Source organism: Gobio gobio (assembly GCF_949357685.1).
Source record: "Gobio gobio genome assembly, chromosome: 10".
In the NCBI taxonomy this organism is placed as follows: Eukaryota; Metazoa; Chordata; class Actinopteri; order Cypriniformes; family Gobionidae; genus Gobio; species Gobio gobio.
In genome coordinates this window covers 32,499,152-32,518,783 of record NC_137116.1, presented here as the reverse complement: position 1 = coordinate 32,518,783, position 19,632 = coordinate 32,499,152, and the positions used below count along the sequence as shown (strand labels likewise).

Genomic DNA, 19,632 nt, shown 5'->3' with positions numbered 1-19,632 from the left:
TAAATAAAATAACAAACTTTGTTTTTGCATTATAGAAATGCATGTAGGCTAAATTTTCAACCATACACTGCCAAGGGTTATAACTAATAGCAAGGCCGTAACCATGTCTTGAACATTGGGGTGGACCAAAGTTGGGGGGGGGGGTCTTTTTATTTATAGAAATTAAGTGATTAGAGGATTCAAATGGATTTAAGGGAATAAAGAAATAATGGTAAAATAAGTTCCTTAGCCTATATATTTGTCAAGTAATCTGTTTAAAAATAATATTTTACCTACAATTTGGCCCTTTTCAATTATTGGGGGGGGGGGGGGGGGGGGGGTGGCTCAATGCCTATGGTGGTTACGGCCCTGCTAAATAGTGTATTTAGAGTAAAGTTTGATAGTAGGCCGAAAATAAAAACATTTATTTGGAAAAATACACATTTTTAATTTCATTTATATTTCACAATAAAACTCATGAAAGCATATTTAACTTACAACAATAAACATGATGAAAACCAAATTTAACCAGTGATGAACATTTTCTGAATCTACACATGCAGAATATACAATCTGAGTTTCTGAAGATTACATTAACTGCTTGTGTATCTTCCTGTTAAATGTCTGTGACATTCAGGGATATGCTATGTCCTTGTGAATATTTAAAAATCCTTATTACAATAAGACTGTACCAGGAGTTTGTTCTTAAAAAATATGTTAAAGTATGAAACTTGTTTACTGCTAATACTTTGAAATTGTGAGAATAGTCCTTTGTCTAGTTAAGGGTTCCTCTACAGTTCTCTGCACCACACAGGCAGGGGATCTTCTCATCCTCAATAGGGAATTTGTAATCGTAAGTGATCTCTTCATTTACACCAATAGGTTGCCGAGAGTAGATGACTATCTTCTTTTGAGCCTCTACAGTGATGACTTTGGCATAGCAGTTTGGCTATGGAAGGGGAAAAAAAACAAATAAAACCAGTAAGCATAAAAATGGAAATCTATTAAATTCATAGCAAACACTAAACAACAAAAGGAAACAATTATTTGCCAATGTATTATGATTTTAAAAAATTTCTGGTCGTACATTGCAACTGTGATTGATGAATCTTGCCAGGTTACCGCACTTGGTTGCATCAATGATAGTGTCCTGATCGACCCGGAACAGATAGCTGCTTCCGATACCCTCGTTTTCATAGCGCCTTTCACGCATGTCCGCTATCACCTACAGGCAGGATTCGGGATATGATAATAATAAACATTTAAATAAAGTACATTTGTGATTATCAATTTACAGCTTGAAAAAAGCCGTCACTGATGTTTTAACTCAGAAATGACTGCTAAAGTCTTAAAATATATCTTTTGTGTATTGTGTCTCACTCTCACCTGCCGAATGATCTGGCCTACATATTCAATTATCATCTCATCTGCCGCAATAGGTTCCTCTGCAAACAGCCCCCAGTCATGAATACGACTCTTGCCAAAACGCAGCTTCTTCTTACGGAACTGTAAAGAGGGAAATATATTTGTGCTCCATGTGGAAAATATGAAAAATGCTAAACTAGTGTTGTGGACTCTTAAGGCCCATTTACAACAAGAACAGTACATTTTTAGCAGCGCGATGTTTTTTTCAGTTGAGACGCTTTGCTTGCTATGATACGGAATATCCGCTGAAGTATCTCATTTCACAGATAGTTGGTTTCTGTATTGTTTCTATATAAAAATGCTGATACAATATAAAGTATTTGCTCTGGCCCTTGTTTTAAATTATTTTGTTCCATTATTATGCTTGTTGCTGCCATCTGTTGACGCTGTACACGCAGAATGCGGCGGTTGGTTGGTCCACTGTGATTGTGCGACATTGATGAGCGCTGGGTTTTACTCAAAGTGGAACATTCTTCAACTCTCGGCGACCGGTAAAAAAACACAGAGCACTCAGCGCTTGAGCGTGAAATAGACACTTGTTACGCTCATGGCGTTTTAAAAACGCGGCACTCCCAACAGACCTATAAGCCACCTGTCCACCAAAGTGTTTTTTTTCCTGAGGCTAGCTTATTTTTTTCTAATTGTTTTCAATCAGAGAGCCACATTTTTAAAACAGCAGCAGCGTGACAATGCGTTGAGCATCAATTTCACATTTTTTACCAGTCGCATAGAGGTAAAGAATTTTCAACTTTGGGTAAAACACAACGTTCATCACTGTCACTTTTTCCCTAGCCGTCCAATCCCAGTGGAGGAGGGGCAGGACAAATACCACACCGACCAGTGTGACCTTTCTGAGTGATTATGTAATCACTGGTGCGCCGCAGAGCAGCGCAAGATGAGCAATTTAGGTTAAAAAGTAAATACATTTTTGGGGGGGTTTTTTTAATGATCGATTGTTTCGCTAGATAAGACCCCATTCCTCGGCTGTGATCATACAGATCGTCTGAAGCCCTTCGAAGCCCTTTGAAAATGCATTGATTTGGAGCTTCAACAATTTGGTTGCCATTGAAGTCTATGATGTGGAGAACAATCCTGGAAAGTTTTCCTCAAAAAACGTAATTTCTTTTCGACTGAAGAAAGAAAGACCTGAACATCTTGGATGAGATGGGGGTGAGTAAAATATCTGAAAAAAAAATTCATTTTGAAGTGAACTAATTCTTTAAGGCCTTAATCTTTTTAAAGGGGTACTTCAGCGCTGGGAAGATGTGTAATTTATGTAGTAGAAATGTGAAATTATTTTTGAATTTGGTGCCTTCTAGACTGAGACAGAAAATTCATGTGGATGAAAGACAACAACTCCCAGAATGCACTTGCTTCGCTGTCGAACGAGGCCACTCCCACTTCGTTCAGTTAGAGAATAGACACTACAATTAAAAACTGAACGTGTCTTCTCAATAAAGTGAGTGAGCCGAACGGAAGTCACGGCATATACGCAGCAGGAGTCAGATTTCATTCATCACGAGAGCGAAGAGCTGAGCAGAGCTGAGGTAAGCGCGGCAGTCATTCACGACGCGTGTCCAGTCTGGCACGTTTTCAGATCATGCCTATGGAAGCTTAAGTTTCATAGGAATTAATTGAAAAGTTGAAACACTCACTTTGCTCCGGACCGCTCCGTTATGAATGCCAAGCGGCCGTGTGCATTTACATTCTGTGAGTGAGATCCACCCCCTATGGGCGGGTTGATAACATGCGGAACTAGCTCCTGTAGTCGTACTCGTACATTTTATCTGTACAGAGAGTCTGGCCACTCTCCATTGACAAGCGTTTACTTCCTTGAAGGCGGGTACTCTGTTGAAGTTTAAAACTATTGGATCTGCCAAGAGCCACTCTGGATCTGCCATAACCAATCGCTAACGTTTGGTTGTGACGTGTGTCATGCGCCGTTCGCCTCTGTTTCTCACATGGAAATCCGTAAAAATAAATGTGCACGCCACCTCAGTGATAAAACCTAAAACTCGTGCATTCGGATTGTGATTTATTCACGGTGGAGGGGAGAGTTTTGTGATCGGGAACGAGCTGCTCACATGGTCAAATAACATTATTGTATGTATGCTGTAAATAAAATATCATATGCTTGGTATGATAAGAATAAATGCTGCCGTAAATAACGGCCCAATTCAAATGTTCACGTGCTTTTCTTCTTTTTATTTTTTGAGCGTGATGAAATATATTGCTCTTGTAAATACTTGCCAGCATTTAAAGAAATACAAGTTTAGAAATGCATCCAAATTACAGCGAAGTGCAACCGCACTGTGCCCTGCAGTGGTCAAAAAGAATATAAACAGGGAATTTTGAAGTGATATATTCTTGAAAACTCAGAGATGTGGATTCGGACAGCAATTAAATGACCACACGACCTTGGTGTTTGTCAAAAGCAGTAGGTAATTCGGCCGGAGATTTTTACGTGGGTGGTAGGATACGGACGGCAATAAAATCACCACTGTAAATGATGACAATACCTTACGAGAAACAATTACCGCCCAAATAGGGCTTCAGCCAACTCCTTCACCACTAACGGAGCGAGCTGGAAAAATCAAACGTTTCCCGAACCCTGTGGGGAGGAGGGCCACAACATCATGGCCACCAACAAAACTCAGCAAAGATTGTTCTTGCTCCGGCTTTAACTTCTGGATATTCGGCAGCGGTGCCACAACGGAATGAATGGCTTCGCTCGCATCTTTCTCCGCCGCCATTACTGAACTACAACTCAAACTAGCGCACAACATCAACGTCATCGTTCTTAGCCACTCCCTCTTTTCGCTGATTGGACCAGTAAAAATTTGTTTGGAGAAAACCTATGAATATACCGCAAGCCCAGACGGAGTACTGAAGGAAAATGAAAATTGAGCGGAAGTACGTAGGAGGGCGGAGCCAGGCTAGTAGCCTCTAGCCTCTGGCCAAAAAAAAATTTCCGATGACGCAAAGACGATATTTGCGTCATCGGAGGATTTTATTCCAGAAATTAAATGAATAATTCTCTCATCTCAGGGGGACATGAGGGGGGAAAGTACGATAATTTGAATATACTACCGGGTTTCTAGTGATACAAAGCTTAATGCTAACCCTTTAAGAACTTTTGGTGTTTCTGGTGGCTCAAGCTATGCTGTTGTTGGGACAGCTGGTCTCACCTTGAGCTGGTTGAATTTGAGGAGGTCACTGTCACAGCTGAATGAGGACAGCAGGCGACGCTGTTCCGCTCTGAGTTCTGAACCTGATCTGGATGAAGGTGGAATCTGAGGAATCTTTCCCTGCATAGATCAGAACATAAATCTCAAATCACTGTCAATTACTTTTTAACGTACAATTACATTAAAACAACAAAAAAAACAAATTGCACAACACACCTGGTTATGTCTCTACATGGTGGCCATGATAGAAGCTTTGATATTATTGAGACTTAATTTAATTCCTCAAATTAAAACTCTGTTATATCCCTATATAAAACAAAGTTATATCCCTCAAAGTAAAACCTTTTTATAGTGAAAACAATTACTTACTGAACCTTTAAATCACACTTTTTACAACTGAATGGCAACCGTCATAACTTGTTAGTCAAATAAAAGTTTTTCTTTCTAGTGTTATTTTTTAATAATTTATATACTACTATAGTATTTATTTTGATTTATATATTTATTTAGATTTTTTAATTTTTACATTTAATTTTGTCATTTGCTATTCGTTTTTCATTCGTTTTTTCTGTTTTATACAGCTTTAATTTATTGTTTTTCATCTAATATTTCATATTTTATTATATTTTATTTTGTTTCAATACCAAAATGAGTATAAAAATTATTAATATGATTTTAGTTTTAGTTAACAATAACAATGTTTCTCACCTGGGTATCTACAATAAACTCTTCTGATGCAGAAGGTTCATCACAGAGATATAGCAGCTTTTCCCTCTTGCTGATGTAGTAATAACCCTCACTACGTGCACAACCTGTCATGTGATTCCTGATCCCATCTAGCCATCTTCTTGGCCTGTCGTCAGGAGAGCTGGTTGGTGCCGCAGAGTCAAGGAACAAACAACAGAGCCATGCGCATTTGGAAAATAGATTTGACACAATGTTGCATGACACAATCCACTGGATACAAATTACATTATCAAGTATTTCGACTATGACATGTTAGTTACATGAGTATTATGTGTTTAAGGATATGAGGATGTGGGATCCAGCGTGTTCTGCTCAACCAATCACTGTCTTTATCCTGCACCACAAGCCTCTCATAGGTGGCCTTCAGGTGCCTGATCTCCTCCTCATTCACCCCTTTAGTCCACACAGCATGGACAACCAACTTCTCTCTTCTCTCAGAGCGAGGAGAGAAGATGAGGTGAGGTGTGGAAGATGATTCTCTACATTTTCTCCATACACATGACGACTCCTGAAGCCTTTGATTCTCATTCTGTTGATGTTTGTCCTCTAGCAAACGCTTCTGTCTGTGAGCTTCTGGTGGCGTTTGTTCAGTCCTGATATCTGAGACACAATCCAAATGTCCCAAAACCTGATTTGAAGAAGATTTTGTCGTCCCATTGTTCACTTGTAAGGACGAATGAGTATCCATATTTCGGTATTGTCTTCTCCTTTGTAATTCAATCATTCGTTTCCTCATTTTAAGCCGCTCTCGTCGCCTTTTCAAGCGTGTCGAGTCCAAACACGCTGTTTTACACGAGGGGATGTGGCGGTTCTGAGGTGCATGACCATTATCTGTACTAAAATTGTTAGTTTGTGTATCTGACTGTGCAAAACCTTGTGAGTTGTGATGATGAAGTCCACTAGCCCACAGCTCTCTATGCTGAACGTTTCTCTCTCCATGGTTTAGAACAGGTGGAGATGGAGACATGTCTCTCCCTGGAGTCCTCGGGATCATGCTGTCAGCACATGGAGACAGAATGGAATTAGAGGGGCTTTCCGTTCTTTGTAAGGCCTCTTGCAGTAATCCCGCTGGTGTTATTCCCTCAGAGTGATAAACGTGGCCGGGACCATTGAAGCAGCCTGGTGTTTTTGGTGTTTCCTCATATGCGGGATATAAGAAAGAGAGAGGAGGACAGTGGTAAAGGGGCGAGGAGGGAAGTTCCTGGATGCCTGTGGGAGAGGGAGGAGATGGTAGTGGTGTAGGTGGTCCTGGAGGTAGAAGTTGATCCTCATCCTCCTCCATTTCCAGACATCCACCAGGTGTGTGTGGCAGCTCCACCTCCTCAGCTGCAGGGGGTGAAAATCTACGCCCCAGCTCCATTTCAGGGTCAAAGTCAGACAAGGATCCAGTGGGTGTGATGGGCCTGAGGTTCTCAGAATCCTCCAGTGTTTCTGTAATGACTCTCTGGTCCTCTGAATCTGTAGTATATTGTGTCTCCAAATCATCTGAAAGCAGAAAGATCCATGAATTCCGCAACTAACAACTACTTGATAAGCTGTTGATTATTTATTTGATTAGTCTCATATTCCAAGGGAGAAGAACATCTTAGTCTAGCATTTGTTGTTGTGTCATAGCCAATCTTGTCTTAAATAGCCTGTGTGTAGCACTTCATATTTAATAACATGAGAATTTGGCCAAATGACAGAACAAACTGAGTGCCCACATAGCTACAGTAAACTTTAAAAGCTGTAAGCTGATAAAATGTAATGTAAAGCAATGCACTTACTGCCTCAAATGTGGCCGTTCTAATGACGGACAAAATGTGCATGTCCAAAATTTGCTGGTCAAAACCTTTGTAACTACATTTGGGCTTGATTTTGGTAAAATGTTAATATAACAGCACATGCAAGTGTCTGACCAACTTTGATAAACCAGTGTTTAATTATTTAAAAAATGCAGAGTTTTTTCCTCTTCCTGAAGGTGTTTTTAAAGATACTATATTCATCCAATAGCAACAAAATGTAAGTCTATGTTAGGGATGCACGATATTATAAAATATCTGTAAAGTATATTGTTGTAACGCTTTGGTTATGGTCAAGAAGCGCACGATAACGAAGAAGATAAATGAAATAGCTTTTAATCATAAACACAGGAGATTTAGGAGAAGGGTCACCAAACACTAGCACTCACACATGCATTTATGAGGACAGACAGCCTATTGACCTTATCAGTGCCCTGACTAGGAAGCTGATTGAGAGGCACACAGGCGACTGGGTGAAAACAGAGGCCTTAAATGAACAGAGACACTTAATAATGAACTAATAATTAATAATGAGATAATTAAAGAACACGAATAATTGAATGAATAATTTAGGACTTTACTATTTTTTTTATGCAAACCACACTTTTAAGGCTGAAGGATTTGAGATTTTTATTTTTATTTATTTTTATTTTTGGGGTTTTCACACTTGAGTTTACAATAACTAACAAACCTTTTTCAGGTACGTTACCCTAAAGTGACGTTTTTTTTTTTTTTAAAGGGGTTGCTTGCATTCCCACTGTTTTTTACCAATTTAATATAAAATAATAACAGTGATAATAATAATTATTGTGATTATTGTTTAATAATATATACATAATATATAATTAAAATAATAAATATAGCTGCAAGCAGCAATACCGGGGCCAAGCGCAAAGAAGAAGACAAGACATGCCAAAATGGCTGGCAGTGTCAGATCAACTGGAGCAATGAGCAATTAATCACATTTTAAGATGATTTTAGGCAAAAGGCTGAAAAACGCATTGTAGTCTGAGAGTGTCAGACCAACTGCAACAATTAACAATTATACAGTTTAAGAAGATTAGGCAAAATGGCTGAAATATCATATATTGAGTCACTGATAATGTAAGTTAATGGTTTATCACTTTTGACCAATAGGTGGCACAGACACGAAATTGATGTGGTGTGGTCAGAATAAGGGAACAATGACACATGCAAAGTTTGATGCCAATATGTCAAAGCATTGCAGAGATACAGCCTCAAGAGTAATTTTGGCATAATGGCTCAACTTCGTCGCTGCGGTTTACAAAAACGGTTTCATCTATTGATGCAAAATCCCTAACTTTTTGTTGACACAGTCTGAAGATGATACAATTCGATTTTGGTGGAAATTGGACAAACGGTCTAGGATGAGTTTGAAAAAGTAGGTTTTGATCAAATAAGAACATTGAGGACAGGATGTTTGACCAAATATGGAAAAATTTGTATCTCTGTTCTCGGCATGAGCCAATGACTGTATTATGACCAGTTTCATTAAACTAGGCTAATTTAATCAAAAGTTATTAGCATGTTTGTACATTTTGTTATAACCTCTGACCACAAGGTGGCACTGCCCCAAAACGTTTTGAGTACCTTCAAAGCATGGTGCGGAAGACATGATTTTTGGACAAACAGTTCAAAAGTTATAAGCAAAAATAGCCATTTTTTGTATCTCCGGACCAGTAGGTGGCGCTGCGCCGAAACGCTGCATGTTGCTTCAGGTCATGCTTGTGATGACATATACCAAGATTGGTTTGAATACGATAAAGCGTTGTGGAGATATAGGCTTATGAGTGTTTTTGCAACCGCTACGCAAAATTTGTGTGCGCGTTTATCGAAAACGATTTGACAAATCAACTTGATTTGCAAGATTTTTTGTCAGCATGGTCTGAAGATGATCTGGTTCAATTTTCGTGCAAATCGGACAAACCGTCTAGGACGAGTTCGTAAAAGTAGGTTTTTTGGAAAATTAAAAATGGCGGGGAAATTATCATGACCGAAAATGACATCATAGGTTGCAATTGAATCGGCATGAGCCAATGACTCTATTATGACCAGTTTCAATATACTAGGCTAATTTAATCAAAAGTTATTAGCATTTTTGTCAAGTTTGTTATATCTTTTGACCACAAGGTGGCACTGCCCTAAAACTTTTTGAGTACCTTCAGGGCATAGCAAGGAAGTCACATACCGAGTTTAGTAACAATATACTAATGCATTTGTAAAATATAGCATTTTTTGACAAAATTCAAAATGGCCGACAGCCAAAATGGCCGATATGGTAAAATTGAATATCAGACGACTCGGCATGCCGTCCTGAATGTAACGAGACCACTTTTATGATTTTTGGACAAACAGTTCAGAAGTTATAAGCAAAAATAGCAATTTTTCGTATCTCCGGACCAGTAGGTGGCGCTGCGCCGAAACGCTGTATGTTGCCTCAAGTCATGCTTGTGATGACATGTACCAAGTTTGGTTTGAATACGATAAAGCGTTGCGGAGATATTGCCTTAAGTGTGTTTTTGCAACCGCTACGTAAAATTTGTTTGCGCGCTTATCTCAAATGATTTGACGAATCAACTTGATTTGCAAGATTTTTTGTCAGCATGGTCTGAAGATGATCTGGTTCAATTTTCGTGCAAATCGGATGAACCGTCTAGGACGAGTTCGTAAAAGTAGGTTTTTCGGAAAATTCAAAATGGCGGGAAAATTTTTATGACGGAAAATGACGTCATAGGGTGCAATCGAATCGTCTTGAGCAAAGGAATCAGAGGAAAAAAGAATTTTGTTTCTAGCCCTTATGGTTCAAAAGTTATTAGCATAAACATGAGTCACATTTTGGACTGATGGTGGCGCTAGAGGGATTGAGTTTGAGACTCCAAATTTGCTACGGTGTAATTTCAGACTGTCCTCTATTAGTGTGCCAAATTTCACAACTTTTTACCATACGGTTCTATGGGCTGCCATAGACTTCGTGGCGGAAGAAGAAGAAGAAGATGAAATATAGCTGCAAGCAGCAATACCGGGGCCAAGCGCAAAGAAGAAGACAAGACATGCCAAAATGCTGGCAGTGTCAGATCAACTGGAGAAATGAGCAATTAATCACGTTTTAAGATGATTTTAAGCAAAAGGCGGAAAATGCATTGTAGTCTGAGAGTGTCAGACCAACTGCAACAATTAACAATTATACAGTTTAAGAAGATTAGGCAAAATGGCTGAAATATCATATATTGAGTCACTGATAATGTAAGTTAACTTCTTAACCCGCAGCGGTTCGTGGGCGGGGGGGTTGACGGAAGTGGGGGGGTGTGTACTTTTATTTACTTTTGTTTTATACAAAATATTCAATCAACTATCACAAACTATGCATCATTTGAAAGCTAAAACACTCAAGATTCATGTTCTGAACTTGTTTTTGCAATAAATACACCAGAGAGGAAAGGGTTAAATGAAACGCTAAAGGACCGTCCATGTAAACATTAGCATAATATCAGCGTTACTCATCTTTCATCTCCTGTCGTTCAGATCAGATCGGACGAATCCAATAAACACCCGCATACATCTCTGTGTAAGAGTCCATTCTTCAAAATGCATCCCACTTTTTAATCCAAAACAACGAAAAAATAGGGAAAAAACTAAAAATCCTCCGTTGTTTGCAAGAGAGTTTTGAGTTAGCGTGATCAATCATGTCCATTTTCAATGAAATATCGATTCTATTCCGTGTCTGGCAAACTCCCCCTGCTAGAATAGCTTCTCCCACGTGCAATGGTTCAACCCTCGTCTCTCTCCTTCAATCAGAGACTCTTCTGGGATGCATCATATAGAGGAAGTGCCTTACAGGCTTGGTGAGCTGTCAATCATTGCGCCCATGGTTTTCGTTGGATAAAGGCACTCGGTGCCCAGCCAATGCCTTTCCAACAAAGGTTTGATTGATGGACTTAGTAACCAATCAAAAGGCATTATCTTGCGCAGTTTGCGTAAGTAGGCTTTGGTGAATACTGTTTGTGCGCTGACTGCGCGTTCTCCATGGCGCAACTGCAGTGGAGCGCGCAGTCTCTCACTGACGCTTCCCATCAGCTAAATGAGTTTTTTACACTTTGTAATCTCTGTAAATAGTTGCTTTAGTTTTTCAGTAACTGTTTATCCATTATAATTAGTAGTATATTGCAGTTTATTGCAGATTTATTTGAATGAAAAACTACTCTTTACAATAGCAAATGTTCTGAAATAAATGGCCTTTTTGAAATGAAGCCTAGACTTTTCTTGACATAAAAGCTCACAGAAGCTACATTACTGAGAGAATCATCCTCATATTTGAATCATGACATGATTAGACATTCAGTTTTATATTTAAGTTATTTTCAGGCTCTTAACATTAAATTATAATATTTTTTTTCCCTAAGTGAAAACAAAAAACAAAAAACGTGAGTCACTTACATGTATATTTACATGTATATTACTCTGTTCCCATATTACTTTGAGTTATTATGACTCTTGGGTAGCAATATTTCAAGTGTCTAGTTTAAAATAAGACCAGGTTTATGAATATAGACCATAGGGTTTAATAGCTGCAGACATTTTCATTTGGGTATATCGTTTTCAAAGAATTCCTAAAAAATGGGGCGCTTGTTAAGAGGTTAATGGTTTATCACTTTTGACCAATAGGTGGCACAGATACGAAATTGATGTGGTGTGGTCAGAATAAGGGAACAATGACACATGCAAAGTTTGATGCCAATATGTCAAAGCATTGCAGAGATACAGCCTCAAGAGTAATTTTGGCATAATGGCTCAACTTCGTCGCTGCGGTTTACAAAAACGGTTTCATCTATTGATGCAAAATCCCTAACTTTTTGTTGACACAGTCTGAAGATGATACGATTCGATTTTGGTGGAAATTGGACAAACGGTCTAGGATGAGTTTGAAAAAGTAGGTTTTGATCAAATAAGAACATTGAGGACAGGATGTTTGACCAAATATGGAAAAATTAGTATCTCTGTTCTCGGCATGAGCCAATGACTGTATTATGACCAGTTTCATTAAACTAGGCTAATTTAATCAAAAGTTATTAGCATGTTTGTAAATTTTGTTATAACCTCTGACCACAAGGTGGCACTGCCCCAAAACGTTTTGAGTACCTTCAAAGCATGGTGCGGAAGACATGATTTTTGGACAAACAGTTCAAAAGTTATAAGCAAAAATAGCCATTTTTTGTATCTCCGGACCAGTAGGTGGCGCTGCGCCGAAACGCTATATGTTGCTTCAGGTCATGCTTGTGATGACATATACCAAGATTGGTTTGAATACGATAAAGCGTTGTGGAGATATAGGCTTATGAGTGTTTTTGCAACCGCTACGCAAAATTTGTGTGCGCGTTTATCGAAAACGATTTGACAAATGAACTTGATTTGCAAGATTTTTTGTCAGCATGGTCTGAAGATGATCTGGTTCAATTTTCGTGCAAATCGGACAAACCGTCTAGGACGAGTTCGTAAAAGTAGGTTTTTTGGAAAATTAAAAATGGCGGGGAAATTATCATGACCGAAAATGACATCATAGGTTGCAATTGAATCGGCATGAGCCAATGACTCTATTATGACCAGTTTCAATATACTAGGCTAATTTAATTAAAAGTTATTAGCATTTTTGTCAAGTTTGTTATATCTTTTGACCACAAGGTGGCACTGCCCTAAAACTTTTTGAGTACCTTCAGGGCATAGCAAGGAAGTCACATACCGAGTTTAGTAACAATATACTAATGCATTTGTAAAATATCGCATTTTTTGACAAAATTCAAAATGGCCGACAGCCAAAATGGCCGATATGGTAAAATTGAATATCAGACGACTCGGCATGCCGTCCTGAATGTAACGAGACCACTTTTATGATTTTTGGACAAACAGTTCAGAAGTTATAAGCAAAAATAGCAATTTTTCGTATCTCCGGACCAGTAGGTGGCGCTGCGCCGAAACGCTGTATGTTGCCTCAAGTCATGCTTGTGATGACATGTACCAAGTTTGGTTTAAATACGATAAAGCGTTGCGGAGATATTGCCTTAAGAGTGTTTTTGCAACCGCTACGTAAAATTTGTTTGCGCGTTTATCGCAAATGATTTGACGAATCAACTTGATTTGCAAGATTTTTTGTCAGCATGGTCTGAAGATGATCTGGATCAATTTTCGTGCAAATCGGATGAACCGTCTAGGACGAGTTCGTAAAAGTAGGTTTTTCGGAAAATTAAAAATGGCGGGAAAATTTTTATGACGGAAAATGAGGTCATAGGGTGCAATGGAATCGCCTTGAGCCAAGGAATCAGAGGAAAAAAGAATTTTGTTTCTAGCCCTTATGGTTCAAAAGTTATTAGCATAAACATGAGTCAAAATTTGGACTGATGGTGGCGCTAGAGGGATTGAGTTTGAGACTCCAAATTTGCTACGGTGACATTTCAGACTGTCCTCTATTAGTGTGCCAAATTTCACAACTTTTTACCATACGGTTCTATGGGCTGCCATAGACTTCGTGGCGGAAGAAGAAGAAGAAGATGAAATATAGCTGCAAGCAGCAATACCGGGGCCAAGCGCAAAGAAGAAGACAAGACATGCCAAAATGGCTGGCAGTGTCAGATCAACTGGAGCAATGAGCAATTAATAACATTTTAAGATGATTTTAGGCAAAAGGCTGAAAAACGCATTGTAGTCTGAGAGTGTCAGACCAACTGCAACAATTAACAATTATACAGTTTAAGAAGATTAGGCAAAATGGCTGAAATATCATATATTGAGTCACTGATAATGTAAGTTAATGGTTTATCACTTTTGACCAATAGGTGGCACAGATACGAAATTGATGTGGTGTGGTCAGAATAAGGGAACAATGACACATGCAAAGTTTGATGCCAATATGTCAAAGCATTGCAGAGATACAGCCTCAAGAGTAATTTTGGCATAATGGCTCAACTTCGTCGCTGCGGTTTACAAAAACGGTTTCATCTATTGATGCAAAATCCCTAACTTTTTGTTGACACAGTCTGAAGATGATACGATTCGATTTTGGTGGAAATTGGACAAACGGTCTAGGATGAGTTTGAAAAAGTAGGTTTTGATCAAATAAGAACATTGAGGACAGGATGTTTGACCAAATATGGAAAAATTAGTATCTCTGTTCTCGGCATGAGCCAATGACTGTATTATGACCAGTTTCATTAAACTAGGCTAATTTAATCAAAAGTTATTAGCATGTTTGTAAATTTTGTTATAACCTCTGACCACAAGGTGGCACTGCCCCAAAACGTTTTGAGTACCTTCAAAGCATGGTGCGGAAGACATGATTTTTGGACAAACAGTTCAAAAGTTATAAGCAAAAATAGCCATTTTTTGTATCTCCGGACCAGTAGGTGGCGCTGCGCCGAAACGCTGCATGTTGCTTCAGGTCATGCTTGTGATGACATATACCAAGATTGGTTTGAATACGATAAAGCGTTGTGGAGATATAGGCTTATGAGTGTTTTTGCAACCGCTACGCAAAATTTGTGTGCGCGTTTATCGAAAACGATTTGACAAATCAACTTGATTTGCAAGATTTTTTGTCAGCATGGTCTGAAGATGATCTGGTTAAATTTTCGTGCAAATCGGACAAACCGTCTAGGACGAGTTCGTAAAAGTAGGTTTTTTGGAAAATTAAAAATGGCGGGGAAATTATCATGACCGAAAATGACATCATAGGTTGCAATTGAATCGGCATGAGCCAATGACTCTATTATGACCAGTTTCAATATACTAGGCTAATTTAATTAAAAGTTATTAGCATTTTTGTCAAGTTTGTTATATCTTTTGACCACAAGGTGGCACTGCCCTAAAACTTTTTGAGTACCTTCAGGGCATAGCAAGGAAGTCACATACCGAGTTTAGTAACAATATACTAATGCATTTGTAAAATATCGCATTTTTTGACAAAATTCAAAATGGCCGACAGCCAAAATGGCCGATATGGTAAAATTGAATATCAGACGACTCGGCATGCCGTCCTGAATGTAACGAGACCACTTTTATGATTTTTGGACAAACAGTTCAGAAGTTATAAGCAAAAATAGCAATTTTTCGTATCTCCGGACCAGTAGGTGGCGCTGCGCCGAAACGCTGTATGTTGCCTCAAGTCATGCTTGTGATGACATGTACCAAGTTTGGTTTAAATACGATAAAGCGTTGCGGAGATATTGCCTTAAGAGTGTTTTTGCAACCGCTACGTAAAATTTGTTTGCGCGTTTATCGCAAATGATTTGACGAATCAACTTGATTTGCAAGATTTTTTGTCAGCATGGTCTGAAGATGATCTGGATCAATTTTCGTGCAAATCGGATGAACCGTCTAGGACGAGTTCGTAAAAGTAGGTTTTTCGGAAAATTAAAAATGGCGGGAAAATTTTTATGACGGAAAATGACGTCATAGGGTGCAATCGAATCGCCTTGAGCCAAGGAATCAGAGGAAAAAAGAATTTTGTTTCTAGCCCTTATGGTTCAAAAGTTATTAGCATAAACATGAGTCAAAATTTGGACTGATGGTGGCGCTAGAGGGATTGAGTTTGAGACTCCAAATTTGCTACGGTGATATTTCAGACTGTCCTCTATTAGTGTGCCAAATTTCACAACTTTTTACCATACGGTTCTATGGGCTGCCATAGACTTCGTGGCGGAAGAAGAAGAAGAAGATGAATAATAATAATAAGAACGGGAACGGTTTCAATAGGTGCCTTCGCACCTTCGGTGCTTGGCCCCTAATAATAATAATAAGAACGGGAACGGTTTCAATAGGTGCCTTCGCACCTTCGGTGCTTGGCCCCTAACAAGCAGCAATACCGGGGCCAAGCGCAAAGAAGAAGACAAGACATGCCAAAATGGCTGGCAGTGTCAGATCAACTGGAGCAATGAGCAATTAATCACGTTTTAAGATGATTTTAGGCAAAAGGCTGAAAAATGCATTGTAGTCTGACAGTGTCAGACCAACTGCAACAATGAACAATTATACAGTTTAAGAAGATTAGGCAAAATGGCTGAAATATCATATATAGAGTCACTGATAATATAAGTTAATGGTTTATCACTTTTGACCAATAGGTGGCGCAGTTACAAAATTGATATGGTGTGGTCAGAATAACGGAACAATGACACATGCAAAGTTTGATACCAATATGTCAAAGCATTGCAGAGATACAGCCTCAAGAGTCATTTTGGCATCATGCCTCAAATTCGTCGCTGCGGTTTACAAAAACGGTTTCATCTATTGATGCAAAATCCCTAACTTTTTGTTGACATAGTCTGAAGATGATACGATTCGATTTTGGTGGAAATTGGACAAACGGTCTAGGATGAGTTTGAAAAAGTAGGTTTTGATCAAATAAGAACATTGAGGACAAGATGTTTGACCAAACATGGCAAAATTAGTATCTATATTCTCGGCATGAGCCAATAAATGTATTATGACCCGTTTCATTAAACTAGGCTAATTTAATCAAAAGTTATTAGCATTTTTGTAAATTTTGTTATAACCTTTGACCACAAGGTGGCACTACCCCAAAACTTTTTGAGTACCTTCAAAGCATGGTGCGGAAGACCCATACCAAGTTTCGTAACGATAGACTAATGCGTTTGTAAAATATAGTATTTTAGCACATAATTCAAATTGGCCGAGAGCCAAAATGGCCGATATGGTAAAATTGAAAATCAGACAACTCTGAATACCGTCCTGAATCTAACGAGACAACTTTTATGATTTTTGGACAAACGGTTCAAAAATTATAAGCAAAAATAGCCATTTTTTTGTATCTCCGGACCAGTAGGTGGCGCTGCGCCGAAAGGCTGTATGTTGCCTCAAGTCATGCTTGTGATAACATGTACCAAGTTTGGTTTGAATACGATAAAGCATTGCGGAGATATTGCCTTAAGAGTGCTTTTGCAACCGCTACGTAAAATTTGTTTGCGCGTTTAACACAAATGATTTGACAAATCAACTTGATTTGCAAGATTTTTTGTCAGCATGGTCTGAAGATGATCTGGTTCAATTTTCGTGCAAATCGGACAAACCGTCTAGGACGAGTTTGTAAAAGTAGGTTTTTTCGAAAATTAAAAATGGCGGGGAAATTATCATGACCGAAAATGACTTCATAGGGTGCAATTAAATCGGCATGAGCCAATGAATGTATTATGACCAGTTTCATTTAACTAAGCTAATTTAATCAAAAGTTATTAGCATTTTTGTAAATTTTGTTATAACCTTTGACCACAAGGTGGCACTGCCCCAAAACTTTTTGAGTACCTTCAAAGCATGGTGCGGAACACACATACCAAGTTTCGTAACGATAGACTAATGAGTTTGTAAAATATAGTATTTTAGCACATAATTCAAAATGGCCGACAGCCAAAATGGCCGATTTGGTAGAATTTAATATCAGACGACTCTGCATGCCTTCCTGAATATAACGAGACCACTTTTATGATTTTTGGACAAACGGTTCAAAAGTTATAAGCAAAAATAGCCATTTTTCATATCTCCGGACCAGTAGGTGGCGCTGCGCCGAAACACTGCATGTTGCCTCAAGTCATGCTTGTGATGACATGTACCAAGTTTGGTTTGAATACGATAGAGCGTTGCGGAGATATAGCCTTATGAGTGTTTTTGCAACCGCCACGCAAAATTTGTGTGCGCGTTTATCAAAAACGATTTGACAAATCAACTTGATTTGCAAGATTTTTTGTCAGCATGGTCTGAAGATGATCTGGTTCAATTTTCGTGCAAATCGGACAAACCGTCTAGGACGAGTTTGTAAAAGTAGGTTTTTTCGAAAATTAAAAATGGCGGGGAAATTATCATGACCGAAAATGACTTCATAGGGTGCAATTAAATCGGCATGAGCCAATGAATGTATTATGACCAGTTTCATTTAACTAAGCTAATTTAATCAAAAGTTATTAGCATTTTTGTAAATTTTGTTATAACCTCTGACCACAAGGTGGCACTGCCCCAAAACTTTTTGAGTACCTTCAAAGCATGGTGCGGAAGACATGATTTTTGGACAAACAGTTCAAAAGTTATAAGCAAAAATAGCCATTTTTTGTATCTCCGGACCAGTAGGTGGCGCTGCCCCGAAACGCTGCATGTTGCTTCAGGTCATGCTTGTGATGACATATACCAAGATTGGTTTGAATACGATAAAGCGTTGTGGAGATAGAGGCTTATGAGTGTTTTTGCAACCGCTACGCAAAATTTGTGTGCGCGTTTATCGAAAACGATTTGACAAATCAACTTGATTTGCAAGATTTTTTGTCAGCATGGTCTGAAGATGATCTGGTTCAATTTTCGTGCGAATCGGACAAACCGTCTAGGACGAGTTCGTAAAAGTAGGTTTTTTGGAAAATTAAAAATGGCGGGGAAATTATCATGACCGAAAATGACATCATAGGTTGCAATTGAATCGGCATGAGCCAATGACTCTATTATGACCAGTTTCAATATACTAGGCTAATTTAATCAAAAGTTATTAGCATTTTTGTCAAGTTTGTTATATCTTTTGACCACAAGGTGGCACTGCCCTAAAACTTTTTGAGTACCTCCAGGGCATAGCAAGGAAGTCACATACCGAGTTTAGTAACAATATACTAATGCATTTGTAAAATATAGCATTTTTTGACAAAATTCAAAATGGCCGACAGCCAAAATGGCCGATATGGTAAAATTGAATATCAGAAGACTCGGCATGCCGTCCTGAATGTAACGAGACCACTTTTATGATTTTTGGACAAACAGTTCAGAAGTTATAAGCAAAAATTGCAATTTTTCGTATCTCCGGACCAGTAGGTGGCGCTGCGCCGAAACGCTGTATGTTGCCTCAAGTCATGCTTGTGATGACATGTACCAAGTTTGGTTTGAATACGATAAAGCGTTGCGGAGATATTGCCTTAAGAGTGTTTTTGCAACCGCTACGTAAAATTTGTTTGCGCGTTTATCGCAAATGATTTGACGAATCAACTTGATTTGCAAGATTTTTTGTCAGCATGGTCTGAAGATGATCTGGTTCAATTTTCGTGCAAATCGGATGAACCGTCTAGGACGAGTTCGTAAAAGTAGGTTTTTCGGAAAATTCAAAATGGCGGGAAAATTTTTATGACGGAAAATGACGTCATAGGGTGCAATGGAATCGTCTTGAGCCAAGGAATCAGAGGAAAAAAGAATTTTGTTTCTAGCCCTTATGGTTCAAAAGTTATTAGCATAAACATGAGTCAAATTTTGGACTGATGGTGGCGCTAGAGGGATTGAGTTTGAGACTCCAAATTTGCTACGGTGACATTTCAGACTGTCCTCTATTAGTGTGCCAAATTTCACAACTTTTTACCATACGGTTCTATGGGCTGCCATAGACTTCGTGGCGGAAGAAGAAGAAGAAGAAGAAGAAGAAGAAGAAGATGAAATATAGCTGCAAGCAGCAATACCGGGGCCAAGCGCAA

At 38.7% G+C, this 19,632-nt stretch overlaps 1 protein-coding gene across 1 annotated transcript in view; it reads right to left on the bottom strand.

Annotated features, from left to right (window-relative positions):
- Positions 1 to 754: 754 nt before the first annotated feature.
- setd1bb (SET domain containing 1B, histone lysine methyltransferase b) overlaps positions 755 to 19,632 on the bottom strand; it is a gene marked incomplete at both ends in the record, with an annotated part of 32,158 nt that continues 13,280 nt past the window's right edge. Inside the window, 6 exons of the mRNA XM_079826323.1 lie at positions 755 to 928; positions 1,067 to 1,204; positions 1,366 to 1,485; positions 4,593 to 4,712; positions 5,301 to 5,460; positions 5,600 to 6,824. Coding sequence (XP_079682449.1) covers positions 755 to 928; positions 1,067 to 1,204; positions 1,366 to 1,485; positions 4,593 to 4,712; positions 5,301 to 5,460; positions 5,600 to 6,824 — 1,937 coding nt within the window. The remainder of the gene's footprint in view (positions 929 to 1,066; positions 1,205 to 1,365; positions 1,486 to 4,592; positions 4,713 to 5,300; positions 5,461 to 5,599; positions 6,825 to 19,632) is intronic.